At 49.1% G+C, this 13,661-nt stretch overlaps 1 protein-coding gene across 2 annotated transcripts; it reads right to left on the reverse strand.

Moving 5' to 3' along the window:
- Positions 1–40: 40 nt before the first annotated feature.
- Positions 41–12,935, reverse strand: PHKG2 (phosphorylase kinase catalytic subunit gamma 2). Of its 2 annotated transcripts, none has more exons than XM_024744190.1 (10): positions 12,828–12,935; positions 11,451–11,563; positions 4,689–4,864; positions 4,379–4,433; positions 3,298–3,363; positions 3,051–3,214; positions 1,152–1,242; positions 903–1,056; positions 705–830; positions 41–607 (listed from the first exon to the last, which is right to left on the reverse strand). In XM_024744190.1, exons 2-10 carry the CDS (start codon positions 11,543–11,545, stop codon positions 314–316), a joined length of 1,221 nt encoding a protein of 406 aa, XP_024599958.1. In that variant the 5' UTR covers positions 11,546–11,563; positions 12,828–12,935; the 3' UTR covers positions 41–313. The 2 variants fall into 2 exon arrangements, with proteins under 2 accessions (XP_024599958.1, XP_024599959.1); XM_024744191.1 differs by having other exon boundaries at positions 122–607; positions 12,901–12,919.
- Positions 12,936–13,661: the final 726 nt, after the last annotated feature.

Here is a 13,661-nt window from a genome sequence, read left to right on the forward strand (position 1 = left end):
CCTTCTGGGCTTCCCTGCACCAGACACAGGACGCTGGCTCTCCCTGGCATGTAGCAGATTTTATTGCATACGTGGCACAGGCAGCATGGATAAGGCCAGGCATGGCACTCTGGGTGGCTCTCTTCCACCTCAGCTCTGATCTCAAAGCCCTGGCCAGTGTGGGTAGGTGTACAGGGCTGGTCTCTATGATACTTTGATCAGTGGCGGGCCTGGCCAGGCATGGGGGCCTGAGGCCATAGCCCAGAGGGGCTGGAATGATAAAAATCCTCCTCCTGGAGAGTTCTGCTTCCTGGGATTCCTCAGGGCTGAAGTACTAGCCCAGCACCAGCATGGCCTCATCTTCAGTGATAGTAGCTGAGTCCCCCTCCTCTTCAGGGCCCATCATGGAAAAAGGCCCTGGGGGCCGGTGCTGGAAGAGGGCTGCCCGGTTCTGCTGCTCACCCTTCTTCACCCAGTGTCCATAGAGCCGGAAGGCACAGCTGTCAATGAGGCGCCGCACTGGCCGCAGCGCATAAGGGTCCCTCAACAGTGCACTCTTGGTCAGCGGCCGTACACGGTGGGTGCTTAAGGCCACCCGTCCAGCAGCCAGCACTGTCCACACTGCCACCTGGGAAAGGGGGCAGTGTGAGCTCCACGGGCACATCCACCGAAGAAAAATCATGGGACAGAGGAGCAGGCCCACACCCGGACACTCTCAGGCTTACCCGGAACCGCTGGCGGGGGCTGAGGTTCCAGGGTTGGCTGCCTTCACAGCGCTCAAAGAATGGGTGCTGTAGGGCTTGCTCAGCTGTCAGGCGCTCCTCAGGATCCACCTGTAGCAGCCTCGAGATCTACGGGAAATGCCAGAGCATGAAGGGCAGCTCTTGGGCCTCCCTCCTTGCCCTCTCATGGCCCCAGCTCACCAGGTCTTTCACAGTGTCAGAACGGTCATCCCACTCAGGTGAACTAAACTGGTACTGGCCCTCCATAATCATGCGTAACATCAGGATCTGGCGTCGGTGCCAGAATGGTGGCGAGCCAGCCAGGAGTGTGAACAAGATCACCCCACAGGCCCAGCTGAGAAAGAGACCACAGTCAGGGAGGACTAGGTGAGCGAATGTGTTGAAGGACACTACACAAAGGAGGAGGGAAGGGGGAGACCAGAAACTCACAGATCGACCTCCTTGCCGTAGCCTGGGTGGGTTTCATCCATGGAGCACTTAAGGATCTCTGGTGCTAGATAACCTGGAGTCCCACACAATTCTGGGGAGAGAGGCCTGAGATTGATAGGATGTCACAGCCCCCTCAAGGACCCTTAACACCAGACCTCTGCTGGAGCCTCAACACCACCAGAGCCCCAAGTGTTCCCATTCTGCTCCTGCCTGCCTTCTGCCAAGTCTCGGTATTAGACCCTAGCCCTGCTGAACAATTCAAGGACCCACCAAGGCTCCTGGTGGCCTTCCTGGGAAAACCTGATTTTTAGATTGACTTAAAGGTGCTATCCAACTGTATCACTTGCCTCCCCCAACCCTCCAGCCAACCCACTCCTCACACAACTTTTTACCACGTTTTTACATATATACACACATAGAAAACAAAACTTAAATCTTTTCTACATTCCTTTCTGCCCAAATCTATTCCTCCTCCTATAATCTCTACTGCAGTTAGTGGAACCACCACTCAACCAAGGGGAATGAGTAGGAATATGGGATTTCTTAAGGCACATTCTGGGTAAATTGTTTGTTTAAAACCCTTCCCTGGCTTCCCATCATGGCCTCAGGATCAAGTCTAGACTCCTACAGCACAGAACCCTCCATGACTTGATCTAAGCCTGTATTTTTAGTTTCTTCTGGCACCAATTCTTCCATCCCAGCAATTTCCAAACTGTGATCCATGGCACACTTTGAAGAGATCTTAATAGGCCTGAATTGAGAAACTGAATTTCTCTGGGGAAATTCATTCCAACTCAAACTATTTACTGAACGCCTACCATGTGCCAAGCACCACACTAGACACAGTGGCGAATTTGATGTGCCCTTACCAAGTTCACCACCTGCCAGAAAGCAAACAAATAACAGAGTAAGACATGTATCATGAAGTGGGGGAGATATAAGAGCAAAAAGCAAGGGCTCTAACCTGACATAGAACTTTAAAGTAAAAGCTAAATTATCCAAGCCAAGGGAGAGGCTGGAGTGGGCAGGGGCAAAAATGATGCAGAATAGGGCAGTGTATGTGGCAGCCCAAAGGGACACAAAGCACAGCATATGGAAGATGTGTAAGTCCACAGATTAAGACCATGAACTCTGGAGTCATACTGCCCAAGTTCAAATCACACCTATGTGACCTTGCTCAAGTCACCTCACCTCATTAAGCCCACTTATAAAATAGACACAAATACTATTTCAGAGCTGTTGAGAGGATCTAGAGAAATAAGCCATGTAGACGCAGTGTGGTGCCTTACTCACAGTAAGTGCCCAGTGAATGTTAGCTATTAGTAAGTCCAATGCAGAGCCACTGAAGGAGAGGAAGTAGTATATTAAAGGCTCTGAGGAGTCTCACAGTTGAACTTTGTTTAGTTTTCCACTTGCACTAGAAATGGTTGTCACAACAAATGTGTGGGCACGAGGTGAGAAGGGCTGTCGCGCCACACCAGGCTCCTCATAGCACCTAAGCAGCACACTGTGGACCTGCCTCCGCCAGACCCCAAAGGCACAGCTGAGCCCTGCTACCCCTCGCTCCCTCTTTTTCCTCCTGTGACAAGCCCAGCCTCCCCAGGCCGAGGTCCGAGCCCCTTCCTCTGTGGGTCCCTACAGCTGAATCAGGTACTCCTTCCTGGCTTCCTGGCATGGCTCCTTGCCTGCTGTGTGCCATGATCTTCTCACTTGTCTGCCTCCAGGTCAGGAAGCCCACACTGATTTGCACACGAGGCTCTGCGCCCAGTGGGGACCTGGCAAGTGCTCACTGACCTTCCTTTCCTTGGTACTTGGGACCCAGTTCTCAGACCCAGCCAACCAGCCCCAGGCCTGAGCCTCTTTCTCTCCCAAGCCTCTCAGGGTACCAGGTCCCCTCACCTCGAAGCTTCTCATCAGGTTCCAAGTGGCAGGAGAACCCAAAATCTGATAGTCGGATCTGCATATTGTCATCTAGGAGAATATTCTCAGGCTTCAGGTCTCGGTGTACAATGTTGTTAGCGTGGAGAAAGCTCACTGCTTCCAGCAGAGACCTCATGATGGACCTGAGGGAGGCACAGTCTGCTTTGCTTCTCCCTGTCCCGCCCCACCCCCTGCTCATCCCAGGGGTTGCAGGCTCACCCATTACCTGGTTTCCTTTTCTGAGAGGGCCACCTTCTCTGTGAGATAGTCAAACAGCTCTCCCTTCCGCATCCTAAGGGATAGGAGGGGTTGGGAGATAGGTGCACCTCACAGTGGTGGCTGAGAAAAGAAGCCAGTGCTCACAGAAAATACCACGGAAGAGGCCAGTAAAGAGATCCCTCTGTAGACAAATGAAAGGGTCTCGAGACAGAGCACTCCAAGAGTGAACCGGATGTCAGGGGCACTTTGGCCCAATGGGTTGGCCGTCGAAATATCTGCACTGTGCCACAAGGGGGCTATTTTAGCAAGAATAAGTGCCTTGTGATAATAATCATTTACAGGAAGTCTGTGTTATCTGAGAATACACTCACAAAACGCCTTCTGAAGTGAATCTATTTAGACCACGGACCAAAATTTTCCAGTTAATAGTAGGAAGAAAGTTGAATGGGACTTTATTTTGAATTTTGCTTATTTTATCTTGTCTTTAAAATCTGAGGTTATAATTGCAACTCTGCATCAATCCTTGAAATAAAGAACACACCAGGTTCTGCAAAGTTGCATGGTGGTGTAACAGACACTTCCCACTTCCCCTCGACTTTTGCAGAGGGTCATTACTGTCTGAAGACTTTGTAAATTTCTTCCAAGGGCCTCTCTTAAACATCTGGTATCCAAACCATTCTCTTTTGAAGTACCTTTGCAACTGGTTTGCATTATAGCACTGTATAATATCTGACATTCAGCTTTAGACCGACCAGAAAAAGAACTGATGGGCAGACAGAGACTCCAGTGGAGGGTGTTAAACACTGGGAGACTGGTGAGGGAGAGTCTATTTATATGTGGTCAGCTCACGAATAAACACCCTCCTCCTAAAACAGGGTCTCATGAAGACCCTTTGTACTTAGCTGGTCACTATGACTCTTGAAGAACTTGCCTCAATCTGGGCACCTAGGGAGAAGGGCCAGAGCCCTGAGCTGGCAGGCAGGCCTGAGCGGGAGCAGAGGAAGGTCTTCAGCCCACTGTGCTGTAAGGCTGGGGCCATGCATGGAGGTGAGGAGGAGGCTTCTCGATTGGGGCTGGGAGATACTCACAGGTCAAACACCAGGAACATGAAGCTAGAAGACTCGTAGGAATCGATGAGAGTGACTGGGGAAAGAGGCAGAAAGGCAGAGAGACAGAGATGGAAAGGAGCAGATGCACATTAAAGGGCCTTTTCCACCCTGAGGCAGCAGTGGACTGTTACTGGGAAGGAAGGAGAACCAAAGGAGGCAGTAGGGACCCAAAGGCTGGCCACACTTTGAGGTGCAGCGGAGCCAGGACTAAGGGAGCAGAGGCATGGAGGCAGTGCTGGGGGAAGTGGGCTGTGGGCAGGGCTAACAGGAGCAGGGAATGCAGCCTCACTGATGTGGGGGTGGCCGGCGACCTGGCGAAGGATGTGTGTCTCTCGCCGCGTGGCTTCTCGCACCTCCTCCAGCTGCTCAGGACTCAGCCGCTCAGCTGTCACCTCCATGATCTTCACCGCAAACTCCCGGCCAGTAACTCGATGAACGCAACGGCGGACTACAGAGCTCACTCCTCTGCCAGAGTCAGACAACGCACAAGTCAGGGCCTCCTGCTCTCTCATTTCCACGCAGAGTAGAGCCTTGGCAGCCTCACACCCACTATGCCAGACTCTGGAAACCCATTTAGACAACAGGGCGAACTCCCAAGGAGCTCACCCTGGCCTGCAGGAGCTTCACAGCAGCATCAGCAAGCAACCTGGGCATCCAGCAATGTGCAACACAAAGCTCATAGGGCAGGCAGGCAGGCAGGGGTCCTGGGTTCCAGTCTCTGCCACTCCCTCCATGGGTGAGCCTAGGCACTGGGCCCCAGAACCTGCCCCTTGCCCTAGAACCCCACAGGGAGAAAGTGGGAAGGCTTCCTCCAGATTTTACCCACTTCCATGGTTACCCCATCTAAATCCCAAAGTTCCCCTACAATATCTCAAGTGAAGGAGGCTCCAAATAAATATTGGGCCACTGACCAGAAGACCAAAGTTGAGAAGTAGGAGATCTCGGTTTAGGCCCCAAATCTGTCACTAATTAACCTCCAAGTGACCCACTGACATAAGGTCTCTGGGCTTCCACTTCACCTGCTCTGAAACGTAGCCAACAATATCTTGAAGGGATGCTGAAAGGCGTTAATGAGGTAGAGACAGGAAAGCCCATTTGGCTTTGTAAAGACAAAGTCCTAGGGAATTCCACGTGGTCCAGTGGTTAGGACTCCACTCTTCCACTGCAGAGGGCTCGGGTTCGATCCCTGGTCAGGGAACTAAGATTACACAAGCCGCATGGCACGGCCAAAAAGAAGAAAAAAACACAAAGTCCTAGACAGGGATTTCCTTGCTTGGCTCTGTCACCAACTCCGTGTGACCCTACAAGTATTTCAGGCTAAGGTGAAAAATCTCTCCAGGATCTGACCTCATACCACATTTCGCATGCTGGTTCCCTGGCTGCCATTCACAACCTCACTGCCGTGCTCCCAGGGCCTCCTTGCCTTTATGTAACTCCTTTTGCTTGAAATGCCTGTCACCCACATCTCTGGTTCAATCAATGGATGCAAACTATTGACCCTCCAGGCAAACACAGCCCACAGATATATTACACTGTGGTCAGTGCATTGTTATTTACAAATCTGAATTCACATATCTTAGTTGGAACAAGAACGCTCCAGCTGCCACAATGCTCACCACTTCCTCTTTTTTTTTTTTTTTTTTGCAGTACGCGGGCCTCTCACTGTTGTGGCCTCTCCCGTTGCGGAGCACAGGCTCCGGACGCAGACGCGCAGGCTCAGCAGCCATGGCTCACGGGCCCAGCCGCTCCGCGGCATGTGGGATCTTCTCAGACTGGGGCACGAACCCGCGTCTCCTGCATCGGCAGGCGGACTCTCAACCACTGCGCCACCGGGGAAGCCCACCACTTCCTACTCTTTTACTCTTGGCCACTTCACAGTTTTCATTTTCTGCCCAACTACAAAGGGCACCTGAGTTTGAGGTCCCTGGTCTAATTATTACTCATCTTTTAATGAACCTCTGAGAATTTGTGGAAAGCTGGAGACCTCTGCCACATATATCCAACATTTTTATTATTTCGGGGCAGGGGGGTGGTCAAGGATCCTTTGAAGCCATAAAGCAAAGAATCCCCGCTTTAAGGCCCAAAATGAATGCTGCATCTACCAATTCTTTGTTTATTCTCCAGGAGGGAGGGACCACTCCCATCGCTGGTATCCTATAGCATGTTATCTGTAGGAGCATTCCCCTTTTTTTCTTTTATTTATTTATTTTATTTATTCTTTTTTTTTTTTGGCTGCATTGGGTCTTCGTTGCTATGCGCGGGCTTTCTCTAGTTGAGGTGAGTGGGGGCTACTCTTCATTGCGGTGCGCGGGCTTCTCACTGCAGTGGCTTCTCTTGTTGTGGAGCATGGGCTCTAGGCAGGCGGGCTTCAGTAGCTGTGGCTCGCGGGCTCTAGAGAGCAGGCTCAGTAGTTGTGGCGCATGGGCTTAGTTGCTCCTTGGCACGTGGGATCTTCCCGGACCAAGGCTCGAACCCATGTCCCCTGCATTGGCAGGAGGATTCTCAACCACTGCGCCACCAGGGAAGCCCCTACCTGTAGGAGCATTCCCTTTTAATTAAGCCTTCCTACTATGTGTCATGACTATCTACATGGGAAACCTGGGTGTTCAGACTCAAAGTCCAAACTCTTCCTACTGATGCACCCCAGTACCTTGTTCTCTGCCCACCCCTTAAATCTTAAGACTTCCCCAGGATCCCATCCTTGGCCCTGTTCTCAGGCTATATACACTCTCAGTAATCTTATCCACCTCCATGACTTCAACATTCATGCTGAGATGTCTACCCCATCCCCCCGCCATTTTTTTTTTTATTTTTGGCTGCACCACACAGCTTGCGGGATCTCAGTTCCTCGACCAGGGATTGAACTCGGGCCATGGCAGTGAAAGCCCGGAAGCCTAACCACTAGGCCACCAGGGAACTCCCCTAGATGTCAGACCAACACATCTTACTGAATAAATTGCTTCCCAAGGGTCCTAGAGACCTCTCACTGTCATCATGACCACTGAACACTTCATCTTCCCGACACTAGCTCCTCAATTCCTGATCTCAATTAATAGCAGTGCCATTCAATCTGACTCCCAAACTAGAAACACTGGTGCTATTCTTGGCTTCGCCCTCTCCTTCACAATCTACAACATCCAACCAGTCCAGCCCATCCTGTATTATCTCTCAAATCTGTTTCCTAGTACTCCATCCCCACCACTACGATGGCCTCCTAACTGATCTCCCTGCTGCTAATCTCAACCACTGCCACCCATCTGCCACACTGCTTTGAGAACTAGCTTCTTAAAACAGTCCCAATTGTGTCATTCACTGCTTAAAAACTTCCCTGTTTAAATTCTTTACTAAGTTCTGTGTTCCCTCATTCCTCAGCAGTACCCCTAAAGCAACTGTCCTCTTTTTAAATGATACCTAATACTTTCAACCTTACAGTTACCTGTGGAATGCATTCAAAATTCTTGTTTTCTTTCCATACTGCCTCCCTATTAATTACAAGATAAAAGTCAAATCCGAATTCCTTCATCTGTCACTCAAGGCCTTCACCAACTTCTTAGTCTCTTTTCAGCCTCATCCCTGGCTATAACCCTGCTCTTCAACCTTTGTTTCAGTGACTTATAACTTGTCACCAATTTCCAGAATGTGTCAAGCTCTTTTAAAGCTTCAGGTCTGAAATTGGTACTCTGGAAAAAGTAATTTAGTTAGAGTGTGCAGGTAATTTACTGTGCAGGAAAAACAAGAGGGAAAAGGTAGAAGAGAGAGACGAGGGATGATGCTACCACAGTAATCTTGGAATGAAATGATAAGGACCCTACTCTCTGATCTGCCTTCTTCAAAACTGGTTCTTCTGTGCCCTTGGCAGTGGAACCACTGTTTTTACCTAAGGGCTCTTCCTAGCCTCAGTGCATCTTCCCTCACCTGGTCCTGAAACCTTGTAGCATCTCAGGACTTGGATCTCAGCTCTCTTCTTTTCCCAATATTCTCTCTTCCCTGTGACCTCCAACCAGACCCAGGAGTTTTGTGTCTTCTTTTAAAATTTTGATCACGCCATGCGCGGCATGTGGGATCTTAGTCCCCTGACCAGGGATCAAATCCATGCCCCCTTCAGTGGAAGCACAGAGTCCTAACCACCAGACCGCAGGGAATTCCCCCCAGGGGCTTTAAATACCAACTATGTGCAAATGCTTCCTGCTACGCTGTCTCAAGCCTTGATTTCTCTCCAGAATTCCTGACTCCAACAACCTTTTTGACATCTCCATGTGCTATCTAAAAGGAGTCTGAACAAATCTAACGGTCACACCACCATTGGATTTCCTGGCCTCAGCAGCATGTGTCACAGCAGACCATGCCAACCTTCCAGAAATACACTCTTCCTTTTTTTTAAAGTTGGTGGGTTTTTTAAAAAATTAATTTATTAATTTATTTTTGGCTGCACTGGGTCTTCATTGCTGCGCGCGGGCTTTCTCTAGTTGCAGCAAGCGGGGGGGCTACTCTTCGTTGCAGTGTGCGGGCTTTTCACTGCCGTGGCTTCTCTTGTTGTGGAGCACAGGCGCCTGGCATGTGGGCTCAGCAGTTGTGGCTCACGGGCTCTAGAATGCAGGCTCAGTAGTTGTGGCGCACGGGCTTCGTTGCTCTGTGGCATATGGGATCTTCCTGGACCAGGGATTGAACCCATGTCCCCTGTATTGGCAGGGAGATTCTTAACCACTGCACACCAGGGAAGTCCCAAACATACTCTTGTGTTTTTCTTTCTAACTCACAGATGGCATCTCTGTAGTTTCCCTTGCTGGCTCCTCCTTCTCTAACTCTTTAATGGTGACATGCCCCACAGTCTGAGCCTAGGTCTCTTTCACTACTTCACATTTCTCTTGCCAACTACTATCTATATGCTGATGCCTCCCAAGTAAACAGCTCTAGCCCAGCGCTCTTGTTTGAGTTCCAGACTCACATGCCCACTGGACAGCTCCAGTTGGTGGAACTCTTGACTTGCTCACACCTCCCTCCAGACTGATCTTCCCCAGTCTTCTTCATTTCAGTAAATGGTACTCAAGCACTCAAATCCAAACCTTAGAATTTATTCTTGTTTTCTTCCCTTTCCCTTGTGGTCCATATCCAATCCTTCAGGAAATTGTATCAAGTCTCCCTTCAAGCCATCACCTAAATTATCCACTTCTCTCCATCTCTACCACTACCACTCTAGTCTAAACCATCACCATCTCTAGCCTGAATGAATCAATAGCTTCCTAGCTGGTCTCTATGCTTCCATTCTTGCCCCTCTCCTATCCACTCTCCACATAAGAGCCAGAATGATCTTTTTTAAATGTAACAACACACCTGTATTAAGCACTCACCATGTGCCAGGACGTGTCCTAAGAGTACCATATTAACTCTTTCTGTCCTCACAGCAACCTACAAGGTAGGCTCTTTTTTTAATTCTCCCATTTATAATGGAGAGACTTTGAGGCATAGAAAGGTTAAGTTCCTAGGCCCCAAATCACAGAAATGTAAATCAGATCATATTACTACCCTACTGGAAACCACCAGTATCACCAGAGCAAACTTTACATTCCTTACCCTAGGGAATTCCCTGGCAGTCCAGTGGTTAAGACTTTGCCTTCCAATGCAGGGGGTGCGGGTTCGATCCCTGGGGAGCTAGGATCCCACGTGCCTTGCGGCCAGAAAACCAAAACATAAAACAGAAGCAATATTGTAACAATCAGTAAAGAATTTAAAGATGGTCCAGAAAAAAAAAAAAAAAAAGATGGTCCGCATCAAAAAAAATATTAAAAAAAAATTCCTGGAACTTCCCTGGTGGCGCAGTGGTTAAGAATCCGCCTGCCAATGCAGGGGACACAGGTTCGAGCCCTGGTCCGGGGAGACCCCACATGCCGTGGAGCAACTGAGCCTATACACCACAACTACTGAGACTGCCCTCTAGAGCCCACAAGTCACAACTACTGAAGCCCAGGCGCCTATAGCCCGTGCTCCGCAACAAGGGAAGTGACCGCGATGATAAGCCCGTGCACCGCAACGAAGAGTAGCCCCCACTCGCCGCGACTAGAGAAAAGCCCGAGGCAGCAACGAAGACCCAACACAGCCAAAAATAAATAATTAATAAATAAATAAATTTATTTTTTAAAAAATTCCTTATCCTGGCCCAAGGCTCTACATAATCCAACCTCTATTTACCTCTCCAACTTAATTTCCTCCACCTTTTCCCACTCTTACAACATTCTAGTCACTATGATCTTCTATCTGTTGCTTGAATAGGCCCTTTCCTATGCTGAGCCTTTGAACATGGCAGTTCCCTCTGCCCGGAATATATCCTGCCTCAGCTCATGACCTGTTCATTCTCATCGTCCAAGTCTCAACTCCATTAATTACTCTTGTTCCATAACCCTATTTATTTTCTCCCTAGCACTTACAATGAACTTTAACTTGTTTTCATGTCTATTGTCTCTCTCTACCACTGGAACATAAACTCCAGGAGAACAGAAATCTTGTAAGATGTTAAGGTGTGGGTCTTACATCTCCAGTGCCTAGCACAGTGCACCCAGCACATTGTACATGCTTAGGAAACCTTGATGAATAAATGTATCGGCCACTGCCTCTACAGGTGATGACTTCCTTCTATTTGGTGTGTGCTGAACTCCAACTCATCCTTCAAGACCCAAATATCACCACTTCTGGGAAGATGTGGTTTTCTGAGACCCAGCAGCACTTTTTACACAGCCTGATACTTTTTATATGTTCATGTGTCTCCTTCAGTCACATCACTTGGAGTACCTCCAAGGCATAAACATCTCTTCTACACTCCCCATGTTTATCTTTGTGTCTGGCACCCAGTAGGTGCTTGAATTATGTTTGTTGAACACACAAATGAATGAATTCGTGAAAAAATGGGGGTTGACCCAGAATAAGAGTCTAGTCACCAAATGTTCCTCCACTCACCACTGACCCTTCTCATTTAGAACTCTTCAGCCCTCAGAGAGAACTGTGTACCCTGGCTAGGACCTGACCTCTCTGGACCTCTGTTTCCCTGCCGTGGGCTCACCTGCCAATGACGTCCTTAGGGTCGTACTTCTGGTAAAACTCCTTGGCCGCAGCCCAGTCGGGCAGCTCATCCTCCGTTCCCACGTCCAGCGTCATTTTGAAGTAGGTGGGGGCCTGTGTGGAGGAAACGGAGGGCAGTGAAGGCAGGGAGGCCCACAGGCTCTGAGAGGACGAACATCGCGGCTCGCAGAGGCGCAGCCCTTGCGGCTGGGGAGCCAGGATCCTGTGGGATGGGGACGGGGTGGGGGAAGGACAGGGACTAGGGAGACCCCACGAAAGGGCCTTAGGGGTCGGGACGGGATAGCAAGGCAGGGAGGGGGGCGGGGGAGAGGAAGGGAAAAGGTCCCTCATGTCCTTTTAACACTGAAAAATATTTCATTGTATTGATGTTCCAGTGATGATTTTTCCATTCACCTGTTGAAGGATATCTTGTTTACCTCTGAGTCTTGGCAATCACGAGTAAAGCTTTTATAAAAATTCATGCACAGGTTTTTTTTTATGAACATAAGTTTTCAACTAATGTGGCAAAATACAAAGGAGCCTGATTGTTGGATTGTATGGTTAAGAATAGGTTTAGTATTTTAAGAAACTGCCTGTTTTCCAAAGTAGACATACCGTTTTCCATTCCCACCAGCATTGAGAATGGAACAGGGTTCCTGTTGCTGTACATTGTCTCTGTCCTTTGGTGTTTGTTCTCAATTTTTTGAATTTTAGTATTCTAATAAGTATCTAGTAATAATCTCATTCTTCTTTTATTTGTAATCCTAATGACATATGATGTGGAGTGTCTTTTCTTATGCTTATTTACCATCCATGTGTCTTATTTTGTCCATTTTTAATAGTGTTGCCTGTCTTCTTATCGTTGAGTTTTGAGTTCTTTGGATATTTCAAATAGTAGTCCTTTATCAGATAAGTGGTTTGCAGAGATTTTCTCCCAGTCTGTGGCTTATTTTCAGTCTCTTAACCCTGTCTTTCATAGAGCAAGCTGTCATTTTAATGAAGTCAATTTACTAATTTTTTTCTTTCTTCAATCCTACTTTTGGTGCGTTGAATCAAAAAACTCATCACCAAACCCAAGGTCATATAGATTTTCTCCTATGTTACCTTTTTTCCTTCAGTATTTTAAAAACTTGAAGTCTAGTTGATTTACAGTGTTGTGTCAGTTTCTGCTATACAGCAAAGTGATTCAGCTGTACACATATATACATTTTTAATACTCTTTTCCATTATAGCTTATCATAGGATATTGAATATAGTTTCTCCGTGCTGTACAGTAGGACCTTGTTGTTCATCTATTCTATGTATAAAAGCTTCCATCTGCTAACCCCAGCCTCCCACTCCATCCCTCCCCCACCCACGGGGTCTCGCGCGGGCTCACCCGCGGGGGCGGGGAGAGAAGTCAGAGTCGACGCGATGCCGCCCTGTCGCCTGGTTCGCCTCTAGTCCCTTACCTTATCCACAGGCAGTGCCGGCGACGACCTCAGGCCCCGCCCCCATTCTGTCCGCCAATGGCCAGCGCCACCCGAAGACTGAGGTTCAAAGACCCTTCCGATTGGAAACTGGTAGTCCAATAAGAAGCCGAGAGTCCCGAGGCTGGCGCGGGAGTTGGAGCTCGGAGTTACCTGAGGTTGCGACGCTAGGGCGGGGCTTCAGATACGGCCAATCAGGGCACGGCATCTGCTGGGGCCAGCAGGGGGCGGAGCTTATTGACCAGTGGGGCTGGAGGCCTGGAACGGGACCCGGAAGTTAGATTTACCGGTAAGTGTGACCTCCGGGTAGCTGGGACGCGGGACTCGCTGCGCCTTCGACTCCCGGACTTGGGCATGGTCCCCTCAGTCTCTCAGAATCCCTATCTCAATTCGGCTTTTAAAAATATTAGCAGCCTAGTCCAAAGCGCCTGCTTTGAGGGGCAGAGCATGCAGCTTGGCCCTCAACTTGGCTACTTGGTACGAACTTGTACGAGCCACGGCCCGTCAGGCAGAAGAGGCTTTGTCGTCCTGTGGCTGCTCCGACTCTCGAATACCTCCAAAGCCCTAGTGCTCACCATCTGGGGTTATACATTTTCCCAGTCTTCCACTACCACCTCCCGAAAGCCTTGGGGAATATCACACTTTGTTCGAGGCCTACCAGGTTATGAGATTCTGCCAGGAGCGACTCACTTCATAAATCTCAGCGCACAGCTCAACCCTGGCATTCACTTACTCATTCAACA

The sequence above is a fragment of the Neophocaena asiaeorientalis genome, unplaced genomic scaffold (genome assembly GCF_003031525.2).
Source record: "Neophocaena asiaeorientalis asiaeorientalis breed wild unplaced genomic scaffold, Neophocaena_asiaeorientalis_V1.1 scaffold91, whole genome shotgun sequence".
NCBI classification, from domain to species: domain Eukaryota; kingdom Metazoa; phylum Chordata; class Mammalia; order Artiodactyla; family Phocoenidae; genus Neophocaena; species Neophocaena asiaeorientalis.